Here is a 17,436-nt window from a genome sequence, read left to right as displayed (position 1 = left end):
TGTTCTCGTACCTCCCAGAACTGGATTCAGGACCAAAAAAAGAAACCACAAGAGCTAAAAAAAGGAAAACGAATCCTTTTCCTCAGAAGAAGGGAAACACCCAACAAAGCCACAGAGATCTAGAGGCCCCATAACAGGCCTCACCCACCCATGGGCTCTTAAAACCAACACGACGAAAAGGGAGGAGCCGCCCTGACTGGGTGACAGGACGACCGGCCCACACCAAGATCATGCCTCAGTGGACCCATGTTGCCACAAAGAGGACTGTACAGTCTACACATGAGGCTCCAGAAAGAAATACACAAATAATTAGCGCTCTCAACTCTATTAAATGTCCTGAAGAATCTGGAAGCCTGAGCTCGGTCCCAGGAGTCTCCACACACAGAGGGGGAAGATGGCTCTCAGGAAAAGCCTGGGGACTGGGTCCTGCTCCTAGTGCTGGAGGAGCCGCTGAAGGCACCTGCAGCTGCCAAGCAGATCTTACTGCGAAGGATGCTTGGGGGGGGGGGGGGGGGGGCGGAGGGAGGCACAGCCTGAAGGACAGGAAAACACCGCCAGCCACAGGTCTCCAGCCTGAGTCTGAGAAAGACTTTACCTTTGGGTTTTATCCTACTGGCAACTGGGGTCAAGACAGAATAATGCTTCACATTTTGGAAAGTATTCAGATAATAGGAACAGAAACAACATGGAGGAAAAAGCAGGCACGAGAGTCATTCCTCCACAGACTTAGGGATGAAGGGTGCTCTGCTCTGTTCTGTTTCTAGAAAAAGTTTTGATTTACTGTGTAACCCTGAGCATGGCCTCCAGCCCCCTTCCAGCTCTCAGAGGAGTGTGCTACACCTCACAGCATGTTTCAGAATATAGATGCAGCCTGTGTGGTTCAGATGAGGGGTGCCCCACACGGGCTCAGGTGTATGAGGTGCCCCACGCGGGCCAAGGTGTGAGATGCAGCATTTATCAGCTGTATCTAGGACAAATGCAGCTGTCCCTGGAGAGGGATTCAAGCTTACTGGAAAACTGAAACCAGGGGCACCTCAGTGTCTCAGTCAGAAAGTGTCTGACTCTTGATTTTGGCTCAGGTCATGATCTCAGGGTCATGAGATCAAGTCACGGATGGGCCTCCTCACTGCGTGTGGAGCCTGCTGGAGATTCTCTCTCCCTCTGTCCCTCCCTGCCCATAAGCGCTGGTGAGTCCACTCATGCACACGTGCACTCTCTCGCGCGTGCTCTCTATTTCGCTAAAAAAAAAAAAAGAAAACTGAAACCAGCAATGCTAAATTTCAGAACAGACAGAGCTACAGCCCAGGGAGTCCAGCCTCGTGAGCAGAAACATGCCTGGCTCTTCGACACACATCAAACAAGCAATCACTATCTTTGATCCCATAGTCGGCCTGACCATCCACCCCCTCCAGCAAAGATAGAAGAGACACTCAAAGCCAAAGCTTCCCTGATGCTGAGGCCCAAGTGGCTCTGAGTTTGACCCAACGACCCTCGTGTGAGAACCACCTCGGGAGGTCCAGCCTGCAGAACAGGGGGAAGCCAGGAATCAGGGACACACATCTCCATACTTCTAAGGGTGATCCTGAGACCTGTGTTTATACTGAAGTGTGAATGTGTTGAACACTGCCTCACACTTAAAGAAAAGCACTGGGTCACCTGCTGTGGATGACACGACATTAAGTTCCCTGTGGTCTGCTCAGTGTCTCTGCATGTCAGAGCAGACTCAAGGATGACTCAGAGCCAGCCCCTGCCCTGTGCGCCCACCACTTTGCCTCTGTTCCCGCATCTGGTTTGCTGTTTCTAGATTCCAATGGCAGCCCCACTCCCAACTCTCCACACCTGTCAGCAGTCTAGGTAAATTATTTCACCTTTCTGGGCACTTCCTCTCCAAAAAGTTGTTCTTTCCATTTTTAAGGTTGTGATTTTTAAACTCTTCATATGCCTACCTATATACCTAGTTCGTGTGCGTGCCTGACAGTAACATCCTTGATTTTCTGAAACAGATCTTTCTTGCTGTCTTTCCTAGTCCACAGTCCCCAGCATAGGGAGTCTAGCTGATAGGCTCGTGTGCGCCCTGACATCCACATCGCCATTCTTGTGTACGCTTTACTCTTCTATAAGGGGTGATCTTCGGTAGATAGTTCTGCATTTTGTTTCTCTTTCTAGTCACACCCCTGGGAACTCCTGCATGTCACTCAGCCTGGCCTGGCTCTAACTCCTTGCTCTGGAAGCTGCACAATATTCCACACTGTGGAAGCCCCACAGCATAATCACCCTTCCTATTGGTATTTCCTTTGTGTCCACTCTCTGCTAGGCTTCACTTCACAGCAGACTATGGTAGTATGGTATGATCATACCTGTACATCAATACCTGCTGGTCAAAGCACTTCTCCCCATCATGATAGAAGCCCCTCCCTCACTGTGCCAACACAAGCCCCCCACCCCAACATCAGGAACAGGAGACCAGACAGTGAGGACTCCCTGCTCAAGCACCCTGATTTCTCCTCTGCTCTCCAGCCTCAGACCTTCCAGGGACAACCATCACCACCACACAGGATGTCAAGTCCCCACAAGGTTCACCCAAGGGCCAGAGGGCCATTCATCCATACACAGCGCTGGCCACGTGGGCCATGCCAGCCACCCATGTGTCCATGAGGATCTACATCACACACTGGCTCCCTATGTCTCGAAACCTCATGGCAGGTTCAGGGCCACTTTCTCCCAACATCTTTCCAGAACTCACCCATGAGCAAACACGCATATGGAAGTCCAGCTTTCTCTGAACTAATGCATCTTGCTTTGGCTGGAACCCCACTTTGTCACACAATTAACAGAACACCTCCTGCCTGGAAAGTCACACAGAGGATGTGCCTTTGTTCACACAGTCTCATTAAACTTCACGAAAAACGTCTTATTCTCCACTTCGACAAACAAAGAAACTGAGGCAGAGAGGGTTTCAAAGATTTGTCTGGAGTCACAGAATTAGTGAGAAACAAAGACCTGGGTCTGGGATCTCGGTGTCATTAGGCATACCCTCCTCACCTCACTGGCTCCTGGGGGCTGTGGTCCCTACAGCAGCCAAGGACACTCTGCCTGTGCCCACCAAGGCCTGAAACTACCTCCAAGGTCACTAGGAAAGTAGGAGGTACACCCACAGCCACACATTCAAGGGCAACTTGCACATCTCAATTCTCAGGCATGAGCGGCTACTACTTCTGCTTGCTTCAAGCAAATATATCCATCTCCTCTCTAAACATGTGCACATCTATGACTACAACATGATATGCCGATGCTCCGAATCCCCAATGCCTTCAGGAATGTGTGAGTGTTACATACTCAGATGCTTCATCGGTTTCAGAGAAGCAAACCGAACGTTCCCACCAAATGCTATATTCCAGCCAAATGATTCCACCAATAGGAACCCATGCTCTGCTCACCTGCCCCATGCCTCTTCCCAAAACATATGTTTTGCTGGTGACCCTGCTTAACAATTCATCTCTGGATTTCTGTATTCTGTTGAAGACCCCATCTCCACAATTCTCTCCTCTCGACCTTCTACCCCAGCAGCCCTAGTCAATGACTCCAAGTCTGCAGACAATCAGGCCAGTGCCCCTCGTGGTCCACCCACAGGAGACAGTGGCCCTGTTCCCTCCTGGGCCTAGAACCAGTCTTTCCCAGCTCTTCATTGCACCTCAACATGCCCAGTGGATGCAAACTGGGCTCTTAACCATTCAAACCCAAGATCACACAGAAAGACAGGCTGTAGTAAAGTAGCAAGAATAACACTGGCATAGGTGTAAGGCCCCCAGCTCTGCTTTCATGGGCTGGGTGACTTTGGCAGGTTATTTAAGTTATATGGCTCTCCTTTTCTCAACTTCAATGTCATGGAGTTGTGGAAACTTAAATTAAAATGAGATAATACGCATAAACTAGATCCTGAAGTCTGCAACCCTCTGCAAGCCACACGTGTGCACAGCAAACCCAGCCCTCCCCAGCGAGGAAGCCACAAACTGAAATCGCCCATGGCCTCTGAGCCTGGCTGCTCCCCAGGCAGAGCCCAGGTCTGCACACTAGTCCTTAAGGGTTAAAAATAGCAGCAGCAGCAGCTAGCTCAGCTCGGTTAATAGAATATCCAGGTTAATTTTAGCATGAGACAGCTCAAGAGAATACAAAATCCCTGATGCCAAGAACCATGCGTTGCCTGCATGGCCCCTTCTCCCACTGTCACACACACACACACACACACAATGAAAAAGCTAACATCACTAATATCACTTCCTCATATTCACAAAATGTTTTCTCTGGTCAGGAAAACCATGTCTCCTTAACCCTGGGAAGTACTAATGATAACTACTTTACCTTATCAAGCAGGAGCAGCACCTCATCTGACCCTCACAGGACCCTGGGATGAGCGCACTACTCCTTCCCATGCCAGAAATTTGGTTAAATATCCCACTTTCAACAGAGCAGATGCAGAACCCTAAGTGTCCAGGCCCTGTGGTCTGGGCCATCTTCACCACGCCCCACCTGAGCAGCCACCTGGCCCAGGGAGGTACAGGCCAGAGACCCTCAGCCACCATGTCCTGTTCTCACCTCCCTTTGGTTCCTGCCTGAGAGGCCTCCTGCTTCTGGAGGGATTGTGTCTGTAACTAGCTGGAGGGAGGGCATGAGGCTGGGGCAGGCCCGCCAGGGCCCATGGCCGGGCCATGCTGTGCTGAATGATGGGCACTGTCAGTTCCAATGTGCTTGCACTGGACTCCACCTGCCATCGACCCTGATGGTGGACAAGTGGTAACTTTACAGAGAAAAAAACACGAGAGTGTGTTCTGAGCCCAAGGAGAAGGGAGGGAGAGACAGGCAAGAGAGGAAAGCCTGGAACCAGGCAGAGCGTGGCCTCGCTGGGGACACAGAGGCCAACATGCCCAGTGGATGGAAACTGGGCCCTCAAACCTGATGATGAAAACCATTAACAGAGCAAGAAGGAGGGCAGCCCCAGTGGCGCAGCGGTTTGGCACCGCCTGCAGCCTGGGGTATGATCTTGGAGACCTGGGATCGAGTCCCACGTCGGGCTCCCTGCATGGAGCCTGCTTCTCCCTCTGCCTGTGTCTCTGCCTCACTCTCTCTCTCTCTGCCTCTCTCTCTCTCTCTCTCTTTCTGTCTCTCTGAATAAATAAATAAATCTTTTAAAAAAAAAGAGCAAGAGGGCTTTTCTCATTCAAGTGCAAGGCTAGATTTTGATTTTTGTTGTTTGTTTTTTAGCTCTAGAGAAAAACCTTTGTATGTTGCTTTTAACTGAACACATTTATCAAGATAAGATGACACTTTTAAAAACCAGAGGTAACTATTATGGAAAATGGAAAGTACCACTGAGAGGTAGAGCTATACCACAAAGCCAAGAGGAGCACTGAGTCCAAAATAATGCTTCCCAGAAGGGCTTTCTCTGTGGGTCCTCCACACACGCCTCACTCACAGTCTTCAAGCTGCTTCCCTCCCAGCACAAAGGCCCTGACTCATGGAAAGTCAGAAAGGCACACTTCCTCAAAACTACAATCTCATAGGAAGTGCACTTGGCCTTACACAAGAGACACTAGTATAAAAACAGCAACAACTACTACCAAAGGTAGACAATGTTTAGGATTTTTAAGTATACAGAAGAACCACCCAAAATAACTGCAAGATCTCCATGGGGAAGGCAATAGGTTCTTCACCACAAGGCCCAAAACAGATCTAATAAGAATGCCTCGCTCTGATTTGGCTTTTGCAGAAGGTAGAAGGGCCAGAGAAAGGGGAAGAGGAAGACAAGGAAAAGATTCTTCCCATTGTCCCCAGCCTCAGCCTGGGGACCACAACCACCAGACAACCCAAGGCCCTGACACCTAAAAAACTCATCCCCCAAAAACGTACTGCCTTTCTTTTTTAGCTAGCAACAAGATTAGTGATATTGCTTACCAGTGTAACTTCAGGGAGACTCTTTTCTTTCTCTGCTTTTCCGGGAGTGAGGGGGTGGGCATGAATGTGAGCCGGAACAATATCGTCTTGTAAGCCCCCACCGGATGCAGTAGACAATTACTGCCTGCATTTTGTACATGGAAACATGAGGCTATGGAAGGGGAAGACATTTGCACTGGGTCAGCCAGCCAAGAGCACACAGGCATGCAGCCAGCTAGCCTGGAGACAAGGTTCAAAGATGAATGGATGGCCTGGCCAGTGTGTCCCCAAACAAGAAGAGGCAAGTGTGCATGTGACTGTGTGTATGATTCATGCATGTGTGCCCCTCTTCCAGATCAACTGTGGTGTTCCTCATCATCTTGTACCTTAAAGACCAGGGCATTCAGGCAAGCCAGAGCCAAGACTGACCACGAGAGACAACTAGGGAAAGAAATCAAAAGCTTAGCACACCACCTTCCATGCTCAGGACCATCCTCATCCCATTCTATTAACAGACCACCCCTCGAGTTAAATGGGACTAAGCCCCAAACCAGCCCCTCCACTTAACCTTCAGGGCCTCCAGCCCAGGCTCTAACTCAGGGGCACAGCCTAGAACCATGTCTGTGCTCAAACACAGGAGGATGCCCTGTCTGTGCTGGGTGTAGGCCCTTGCTCCCTGAATGCCTCCAGCTACAAAGGTGACACACAGATATCTCCCTCTTGCAGCCCAGCATTGTTGTGGACAAAGACCCCCAGAGATGAGAGGGAGATAAGAGTTTCTTGAAGCTGGACCAACATCTGGGGAGTTGGAAGGTGGTGCTGTGTTCACTGCTAAGCCCCCAAACATGAGAAAGGTGTTTCAAAACTTCCAATGTACTGTTAGAGACAGCAGATGTTTAGGATTTTTAAGTATACAGGCACTGCACCATTCCTCAGCTGAGCCGGGTGTTTCTCTTGTGTGTTCAAAGTAGAACATGAAAGACAGGAAGCCTAACCAAGCAGGGCCTTCAAATCCCCTTCCTTCCACACTAGGCCCATCCTTGTCAAGATCCAGAACCCACCCATGGACATGGACTGGTAGGCTAGTGAGGCTGCTGTCCTACATCTCCACAGTCTCCTCACTACCCTGCTTCATGTACTGTGCCATTCTCTGCTCAGTCTACCACTGTTCCAGAACACTCCTGGAACCGAGCAGGAGACTGGAGGTGCCTGGCCTGAACCATGAAGACCTCAGACCCGTTGCTGCCAGCTGTACCTGCAAAGCCTGGCACCCTCGTCCACCCCAGGTTCCCCTCCTGCTCCCTTGACTAAGGCTCAGCGGGCCCAAGGCTGAGTGAGGGCTCTTGGCTGAGAGACCCTAGTACTGGCAAGTTCCCTGACCCCACTACAGCAGCAGCGCAACCTTGAATCTCTCAGTACAAAAGTGACAGCAGATTTCAACCAAGTGAACAAGAGAAACCCTCCGCAGGCGACTCCTCATGCCTGAAGAACCGCTACATTCAATCCACAGCGCTTCTCGGCCAAACATCAGCAGCGTCTCAGCAATGATCCGTAAACCAAAATAAGGCAGGCAGGAAGCAGCACGCTGACTCGGGAGCTGGAAGTCCTCAGGCAGCATCGGATGTCATCGACCACTGAGTCCCGGGTGCCTGCTGCGTTCCCGGCCGCCCCTTCACACGGGCAGAGGAGGCGATGCGGCGGGGCGGACCCCGGCACGGGCGCGCTCTGGCCCCGAGAAGAGAAGCGAGAAGCCGCCCGCTCCCCCGCACTGGCGGCATCAGGTGCAACATCACTGCGGGCAAAGGTCCTGTTCTCGGGAGGGAGAGACCTTGCCCGTCACCCCCGAGACAGCACAGCGCCGGGGAGCACCGTCTCCGGATGACGCCAGCTGGTCCAGAATCTGGGCCTCATCTCCGTCCCCCGGCTCGGGCCAGTGGGAGGGGCAGAAGCCCGCGGACTCGGCCTCAAAGGCAGGCGCCGGGCCGGGCTCCTCCAGCCAGTTCTCCGTGGGGCGGGGGCGCGGGTGGGCGCGGGTGGGGCCGGGGGCCGGGGGCCGCGGGCCGGGGGCCGGGCCGGGCTCCTCCAGCCAGTTCTCCGTGGGGCGGGGGCGCGGGTGGGCGCGGGTGGGGGCGGGTGGGGGCCGGGGGCCGGGGGCCGCGGGCCGGGGGCCGGGGGCCGGGGGCCGGGCTCCTCCAGCCAGTTCTCCGTGGGGCGGGGGCGCGGGTGGGCGCGGGTGGGGGCGGGTGGGGGCCGGGGGCCGGGGCCGGGGGCCGGGCTCCTCCAGCCAGTTCTCCGTGGCGCGGGGGCGCGGGTGGGCGCGGGTGGGGGCGGGTGGGGGCCGGGGGCCGGGGGCCGCGGGCCGGGGGCCGGGCCGGGCTCCTCCAGCCAGTTCTCCGTGGCGCGGGGGCCGGGCCGGGCCGGGCGCACCCCCACGACCCCGCGCGCACGCCCGCCCGCAGCGGACCCCCCCGCCCCTGGGGAACGCGTGGAAGGAAGTTTCCGGGGCAGCAGCCGGGAGACGCGCCCTCCGAGCCGCCGCAGCCGCAGCCCGCCCGCCGCCGGGGGGGCGCCCGCACTCACCGATCTTGATCCTCACGCTCTGGAACACCCGGAGCCCCTCGTCCTCCACCGCCATGCTGGGGCGCCTGCCGGGAGCCGCGGGCCTCCCCGAGTGCGCGCGCCCGGCCCCGCGGAGCAGCCGACCCGAGCCGCAGCGGCCCCGCGCCCTGCGCCAGCCCCGCGCCAGCCCCGCCGCCCCGGGTCCGCCCCGCGCGCCCCGCCCGCCCCGCTCGGCCCGCTGGTCCCCCCGCAGGAGGCGGGGCAGGACGGCTCCGCCCACAGGGCGACCCCGACGGCCCCCGGCGGAGCTCGGGGAGGCGGGAGCGAGACGGCCCCGCCCTCAGGACAGCCCCGGCCCCGCGTTAGCCGAGGCTCGAAGGGGGGCGGAGTCGTCCTCCGGGAGGGCGCCCAAGGGACCCTACGGTGGGAGGGGAGCGGACGGGGCGCCCAAGGGACCCTACGGTGGGAGGCGGGGCGGGGGATGGAGGGGACGGGGGGGACAGGGCGCCGACTTGGGGCCTGGGGGAGCGCGGGGAGGAACTGGGCAGGGGGACGGGGACACTGGCAGAGAGGATGGGGAGGGAATGGGGCGCTGAAGCAGGGGGAGGAGGCGAGGAGGTGGAACCAGAAGTGGGAATGGGGGACACAGGGGAGAGCAGCTTGCCAGGTTAGGAGGACCCGGTGGGGCGAGGGGCCCAGGCTAGAAGGGAGCCAGGCAGGGGAATGGACTGAGACCGGGCAGGGGAACCGGGGAGAAGGGAGACCCTGAGGCACATTAACCCGCTCAAAATCTTCTGGACCTGAAGAGATACCCACTTCTCCCTGTTACAGACAAATGCTCTCTCTGTGTTTGATGAGGATTGCAGAGACCTCTGCAAGACACTATTACACCCGTGGTCAGCCCCCAGCCCCCAGCCCCATTCCTCCACCATGTCACCATCACCCAGCTGGAGAAGTGCCAGATCTGACAAAGGAAGAAGGTCCTATCTGCAGAAGAGCCTCACAGCCACGGAAACATGTGCCCAAAGGGCTGGGAGAATAAACACAACCGGATCCAGAGAACCGTGGATTTGGGCGGGCAGAACAAAAAGGGAGATGAGGTTAGAGTTTACTGATAAGGAATTATTCCATCATGATACAGGATTTGGCACGTTGGCAAGTACCCACCCCATGCTACTAGCATGGTCTTGGGAAGCTCATAAAAAGTGATATCCCACACTAAGTGGAAATGCCAAGTAGTTGTGGCAGATAGCAGAGAAAAACCCCAGAATGCTCAGAGAAGTGGCACAAGCAAGTAAATATACTCCCACGACCAGGAAACCTAGTTGCAGACAAGGTTTCCTGGAAAACCCAGAGGACATTTCAGTTACAAAAGTGATGAGGAATGTACAGATGAGGGTCTCAGTGGCAGCTGGCCATTCTATGACTGGGCCATTACAGAGAGAACACCGAGCTCCCTGGTAGCAGTGACGATGACCAGATAGTGACATATAGAAGCCTAGTGGTGACGTTTAACCATCGGAAGCAAGCCAGGTGCTATTATTACATTGAGCAACGAGGCTGGAGTGGCAGCCCGGGTACTCTGAACTGCAAGGAGTAACACAGATGGTCAGTCAAACATGGTATCAGGAGCAGGGCAGTCAGCCTGCTAGCAAGAGTATTGCTCCATTCATACAACCAGAGGAAAAGATGGGTATCAGAAAGGCTGAAGAGTTCAACTGTTTAGGCCCCACATTGGGCATGGAGCCTACTTAAAAAGAAACAGGAAAATATTGGGGTTTAAGGGAAACATGAGGGCTTTGTTGAAAGTATAGTCCTTTTTTTTTTTTTTATAACAGTTGCATTTCTCTCCCTTTGATAGAATCATCTTCTGTACTCCCCCAAAAAATATTTCCTGAAAAGTATCAATCTATAAACAAGTTGGTATTTATGAATTGCTCAGACAGCATGATTAGATCATTTATTATTCCTATTTGATCAATATACTTTCAAAGGATTTGAAATGGCATAAAATAAATGACCAGTATATAACTGAATGATTTTTAAAGGGTACCAAAAAAGTGTTGAAGGAAGAAGCTATTGTGTCAAATATCTACAGTAGATACAGCTACAGCAATGTTTGTAAAGCCCAGCTCTGAGTTCCCTGGTCATCAAGGTGAAAAGGAAATATAGAAATATAGTATTTTAGACAAATTATTTAATAAACAGAAGTATGTTAGTTTTTCAGAAAATACTCTTTTGGCCAACTAAGCAATATGGAATTTTTTTTTGTAGGGATATTCAGCACATTCAGGAAGGATGTTTTTAATCTCAAATGACTAACCTTCAAGGATATGCTTGTTCCAGCACCTGGCACAGAGTGAAAGCTCCATTAAAATTTGTTGAATGAATATACTGGTTTCTCCCATTTTCTCATGGCTAACTTAGGGACATAATGTTAGTTCATAATTCTCTGATAAGACTTACTCAGGCTCTCAGGAGTCAAGGAGGGTAGCTCTCCAAAGGCCTGAGTGTCTGTGAGAGAAAGCATTTTGAGAATCTAGAGAAATGAGTCATAGCACACCTTTGGGTAATATTTCTCAAATATTAGTTGTTTGGAGACAGAAGCCAAACAGTGAACACATCTACGCTAAGGTTCCTTCTGGATGCTTAAAGGCCAGACGTCATGCAGCTGGTAGAAAGTAGGTCCAGAGCCTCCGAGGGCCTACGAGGATGCATCCGTGAGCCTCACAGGTGTGTACCAATAGCTCTTCTGCAGGACATGGAGGCTACACCACCTGCCCTCATCACAGCTCAGTGAGGAACCATGTGCCCGGAAATGGGAAGGAAGGGACATCACATCTGGCTGGAAGCTGAGAAAAGCCACTGGGATATTTTCCAGTCTCTCCTGCAGTGGCAATTGAAGAGGATCCACTTTGAAACTCGGAGATGAGATAGAAGCAGCCCAGATCCCTGAGTAACTCCTGGAGGGCTGCTGGGATCTGCAGCCACAAAAATGAGAAATGAGCTTCTCACTTCTTCCTGGGTAAAGCCAATAGCATTGAGGAATCAGCATAACCCAAGCCTCTCCTAACCTTACTAATAAAGTCTTTGATAAAGTGTATATGGTAAATTCAACAACACAAGAAACAACAGGTGTAGCAGGGACGCAGAGAAAGGGGAGCCCTCGAACATGGCTCCTGGGAATGCATGCTGGTGCAGCCACTCTGGAAAACAGGACAGAGCATCCTCAAGAAGTTAAAACAAGAACTACCCTAGGATCCGGGCAATCACACTACTGGATATTTACCCAAAGTGTACAAAATTATCAAAGGGATATATGCACCCCGATTTTTTTATAATAAATTTATTTTTTATTGGTGTTCAATTTACCAACATACAGAATAACACCCAGTGCTCATCCTGTCAAGTGCCCCCCTCAGTGCCCGTCACCCATTCACCCCCACCCCCGCCCTCCCCTTCCACCACCCCTAGTTCGTTTCCCAGAGTTAGGAGTCTTTATGTTCTGTCTTCCTTCCTGATATTTCCCACACATTTCTTCTCCCTTCCCTTATATTCCCTTTCACTATTATTTATATTCCCCAAATGAATGAGAACATACAATGTTTGTCTTTCTCCGATTGACTTACTTCATCAGCATAATACCCTCCAGTTCCATCCACGTTGAAGCAAATGGTGGGTATTCGTCATTTCTAATGGCTGAGTAATATTCCATTGTATGCATAAACCACATCTTCTTTATCCATTCATCTTTCGACGGACACCGAGGCTCCTTCCACAGTTTGGCTTGCACCCCGATGTTTAAGGCAACATTATTTACCATAGGCAAGATATGGAAACAGCCCAAGTGTCCGTTGATAGATGCATAGGTAAAGAAGATGTGGTGTACATATGTAATGGAATATTACTCATCCATAAAAATAAGGAAATCTTGCCGTTTGCAATATGGATGGAACTAGAGTGTATTGTGCTTAGCAAAATAAGTCAAAGAAACATAAATATGATTTCACTCATATGTAGAATATAAGACAACACCAATAAGAAAAGGGGGAAAAAAGAGAGAAACCAAGAAACAGACTCTTAACTACAGAGAACACACTGGTGGGAACCTGAGGGGAGGTGGATGGGGGTGGGAGAAACAGGTGACAGGGATGAAGGGTTGCACCTGGCCTGATCAGCACCCTGTGTCGTATGGAAACTAATATTAAACTGTATATTAACGAAATGGAATTAAAATATAACCTTAAAAAAATAAAGTTTTGATGGAATGCTATTTGATTAATATTGGTGCAATACTAATCATTATTAATATCAATCATCTGTCAATTTGAGTAATCATAAAATATCACCCTAAATGTCTAAAAGATTTACCCATTGAATAGATTTGTGTAATATCTTGATTGCTTACTATGAAGAATATTTGCTCAAAATTACTGTTTTTTAACATAGCATCTAACTTGTGACTTTTGACCGTGTATTAGCTAAATATCAATGTACTCTTTGAAGACAGCCCTGAAATCCAATTAATTACACTCCAAATCTTGTCTTCTTACCTATAGCAAGAATATATGTTGTCCTTTTAAAATCTCTGTCAAGAGGCACCAGAGTGGCACAGTTGGTGAAATGTCCAACTCTTGATTCCAGTTCAGGTCAGGATCTCGGGGTCATGGGATCGAGCCCCATGTCGGGTTTCGGGCTGGGTGTGGAGCCTGCTTGGGGTTCTCTCTCTCCCTCTCCTTCTGCCTCTCTCTCTCCCCACCTCTATCAATCTGAAACCCTAACCCTAACCTGGCCCATTGCCAGAAAAAGTTATAAGGAGGGGGGTACCTGATTCACACAATTTGGAATGGGGATTTGTTGTCAAGACTATTCTGACTTCCGATACTCAGCAGAGTCACAGCACAAGCTCCAAAGAAGAAGAGGCCCAGGGCTTTAGAAAACCCTTTGTCTGACCCACAGATGCTCCCTGCAGGGAACCAGACTGCTGAGATAGCACAGGAGCAGCAGCGAGCCTTGGTGTGCTCCTCAGCACCATGACCAGGCAAATGCCCAGTAGGAGCTGGCCCTTTGGTAATAATAATAAAGACTTCAGAAGGGCAAGAATGGGGGCCCTAGTGGGCTCAGTCGGTTGGGCATCTGACTCTTGGTTTCAGCTTGTGTTGTGATCTTGCACTCTTGAGCTGGTCCTGAGCTGGAGCCACTGTTGGGCTTGGTGCTCAGCAAGGAGACTGCTTCAGATTCTAAAATAAGTAAATGAAATTTAAAAAAAATAAATAAAAGGGTAAAATGTATTTGCATGCCTATCATAAATAATTTTATTTCTTTGTTTCCTTCAAGGTTTTATTAACATTTATAGACAGTTTTACACAGTGGCCATATAATTTATCTGAATGCATACTTACTCTGTTTAGCAATTCATTTATTTAACAAATGTTTAATGGGCACCTAGCATGTGTCTGGAACCAGCTAGATCCTGTGGGAATACCAGAAAAACACCACACATACCCCTGACCTAAGGGCCCTTGAACTACTTAAGCAGCTACCCCGAAGTTTTCCCTCTGCCTGCTTTAGTGTGGTGTGCATCGGCACGGTAAGAAGATAAAGGGGAGAGCGTCCTAGAGGCAGGTGCAATCTGTCAGTATGGACACCCCAGCAGCGCTGCAGGGTGAACGCGGGGTCTGGGAAGCCCAGGAGCCAGGCGATAGCCCCAACCCCAGGCGTGGCGTTCGCTTCTCCCAGCCCCCCGGGGTGTGAGTGGCACCAGAGGGAGTGGATGGTGGCAGCTGCTGACAAGGAAACCTGCCAGAGGGCGCGTCATGGGGCCCAGTGATGACAGAGTGGAAGAAAGACAGGCTGGGGGCCAGGAACCAGCACAGCATCCGTGCCCGTCGGGACGTTTCATTTACCTTCAAGTATGAAGAGTGAGCGACTGCACTGCTCGACCTTATTTTCTATTCCTTCCCAATAATTTGATGTGAACATAACTATTTCCCCAAGACTAGATCTAAGTGTCTGTAAAGTGGGGAGAGGCGGCGCCTGCCCGCAGGGCTCTGGGACCAGCGGTGCGTGGGGCAGGGACCGCCACAGATCAGCCTCCGCCTACCCCCCCCCCCGGGGCTGCTGGGGTTTTCATCGCCCCCTCCCCAACCAGGGTAAGGGTGGGCTCTTTCCTCTCCTGCCAGCGGCTGCAACAAACCACCTGAGCACCTGGTGGGTGCCAGCTGCCCCTCGCCCACCGCAGGGAGGTGTCCAGAAGCACCCACCCGGCTCCTGCTCTGGGATCTCAGGATTTCCTCACCAGGAGGTCAGCTGCCCCTGCAGGCCTGCACCTCTTCCCAAACAGGGGACCAAGGTCTTCTGTTTGGGGGTGTGCTTGGAGCAGCACTAGGCATGGCCACCCAAGGTGACAGTGGCCCACATCCCAAAGGCATCCTGCACACAAAGCATCTTTGCAGTAAGGTACAACCAGGAGGGCAGCCCCAGTGGCGCAGCGGCTTAGTGCCGCCTGCAGCCCGGGGTGTGATCCTGGAGTCATGGGATCAAGTCCCACATCAGGCTCCCTGCATGGGGCCTGCTTCTCCCTCTGCCTGTGTCTCTGCCTCTCTCTCTCGCTCTGTGTCTCTCATGAATAAATAAAAAATAAAATGTTTAAAAGTAAAAAAAAAAAGGTACAACCAGGAAACGGTGTCCCACAGGCCTTCACTGGTAGGGGGTAGGAGAGAGACAAACAGGAATAAAGTGCTGACACGGATCCCCAGGCTGCCAGAGGACAGCCTATCACAGGGGCCCTACTCACAGGGGCCCTGCAAGTCCTTTTCCACAGCGTTGTTAAATGACAAACTGTGGAGCAGGGAGCAGGTGGGGCCATGGTGGGGGGGCAGGGGAACAGGAGGAGGGACCCCGTGGAGGGAAATGGTCTGTGTCCTGGCCACATTGGTGGCCACAGGAACCCACACGTGACAGACTCACACACACGTGTGCATGAGGAGCGAGCCCTCCAGGTGGGTGCATGGATGGGACCCTGGCCGTCTTCTGGTTGGGATCCTTTTGCAGTCACCGCAGTTCTGCAAGATGTCAGCAGTGGAGACAATGGTGAAGAGTGCCCGGGGCCTATGTGTCGTGCCTTATAAGGGTTGTGAATCTACAGTTTTCTTGAAATAAAACAAAACAACTGAAGGAAGGACGATATGGCAGTAGATACCGACTCATCGCCAGTCCCCTCCCACGCTTGCTACAGCCCCACGTGGGCAGACATCCTCTCCTATGGGGAGCTGATCTCTGCTACCCACAGGAAGGGCGTGACATCGTGTTTATCTGCCACACCTGAGGAAACCATGCCCTTGGTGTCCTTGCTCTCAATCAAGGGGTTTGACCTCAGGAGTCACAGTGCACACCTGAGGGCTCATATGGCTCACAGGCATCCCTCAGAGCCTCGTTTGCTCCCTCCTCCCCTAGAAGGCAGGAGGTATTCAGAACAGCGGCTCTCTTTAGTCAGATTTTAGCTCTCCTGGTGGGTGGGGTGGCCCTCCTGACAGTCACTCTCAAACCAACATTGTACAGAAATGTTGCTGGAGGTGTCGATTGCAGAATTTCTCAAACTTCTTATTAAAAGACCCACATAAGTAAATACATTTTAGGTGATGACATGATATACTCACAAATTTTATGAGATGAAAACCTATCCTGACCAGCTATAATGTGTTCTAAAATTTTATATTCTATTCTAGCTTCACTTAAACTAATCTTGTTTATTTAATTTTTAATTGATTTCAGGATCCTCCATTCACTAGTGAGCAACTAGAGTGCTGGAGGTACCAGCTCACAAGATCCAACCAATAAATATTCAGAAGTTTTGCCAGCTGATTATTAAACAGAACCATTTTTTAAAATGAAATGATATAGGCTTACAAAGCTTACAAAGCTACTTAAACTCATGCTCTTGAGGCTGCCAATGCCTATTAGATGGTGGAAATACTACATAATGACGTGTTGCTTGCATCTCTTCCCACCTTGCAGAATTCACACCGTGGAAATTGGCAAGCACTACACACTACCCCCTTTTTATTTCTAGTCAGATGTCAGCGCTTACCAGCACATGGCTGGCTGCAAGGCTCGGTTTGAGATGTGCTGCACTAGACAGTTCCCTTCCCTATCCCCTCCCACCTTTATGCTTGACTGTGAAGACAGTAAAGGGAGGTCACTGGAGAGTCCGGGGTCCGGGACCAGCTAGTGTCTGAGTGGGAGGGGTGCCCTCTCTTCCCATTCTAGGTCCAATGCTGTTAGCCCGAAGTCCTGCTTCTTGCCCTACACCACAGACCAGGACTGTCTGCATGCAACTGGGCTACGAGGCTCTGGGGCTGGAAGCAGAATCCTCTCCCATTCAGGACTAATCACCCCTTTCTGAGATGTGGACATGGTGGGTGAGGAGCAGGTCTCAGGACCTGCGGCCAGCCAGACACCGGTGTTCTTGCTGGACCAGGGGACAGTTAGCCGACGCAGCACCCAGCTCTGGGAGGTGTGGGGGTCTGTGCTTTCAGCCTGGCCTCCTGGTGTGCACCTCTGCATGGTGTGTTTCTTTATTTGCACTTCCAAACTTATCCGAGATATGTTATTTAGACATGGTGAGACATCAGCCCTTATAGCATTCCTCCAAGGCTGCTCCTAAAGAAAGAGAAAATCCAATGGGAAATACATGCATATGATGCTAGACACAGTGGGTCCTTACCCTATAAAATATGTCTAGTTATAATATTCCAAAGTGTTTTTCTCCCATCATCAATTTTCATTGCTAAAAATGCAACATTAAGGGAAATATAAAAGCATATAATCACAATCCCACCCCTCTTGCATGAAAGTCATCTTTATGTTCCTACACTAATTCGCTGAGTAAGCATTTCCACCCAGTCAGAGTTGAAGTCCTGAGTAGCAAGAGCCCTGCACCATCCACGT

General features: G+C 51.4%; 1 protein-coding gene across 1 annotated transcript in view; it reads right to left on the bottom strand.

The window, feature by feature from the left end:
• RASA3 (RAS p21 protein activator 3) overlaps positions 1 to 8,720 on the bottom strand; it is a 108,057-nt gene extending 99,337 nt beyond the window's left edge. Inside the window, exon 1 of the mRNA XM_041731016.1 lies at positions 8,509 to 8,720. Coding sequence (XP_041586950.1) covers positions 8,509 to 8,563 — 55 coding nt within the window. The 5' untranslated portion in view covers positions 8,564 to 8,720. The remainder of the gene's footprint in view (positions 1 to 8,508) is intronic.
• Between the last annotated feature and the right edge of the window lie 8,716 nt (positions 8,721 to 17,436).

The sequence above is a fragment of the Vulpes lagopus genome, chromosome 16, assembly GCF_018345385.1.
Source record: "Vulpes lagopus strain Blue_001 chromosome 16, ASM1834538v1, whole genome shotgun sequence".
NCBI lineage: Eukaryota > Metazoa > Chordata > Mammalia > Carnivora > Canidae > Vulpes > Vulpes lagopus.
This window is presented reverse-complemented; position numbering and strand designations above follow the sequence as displayed.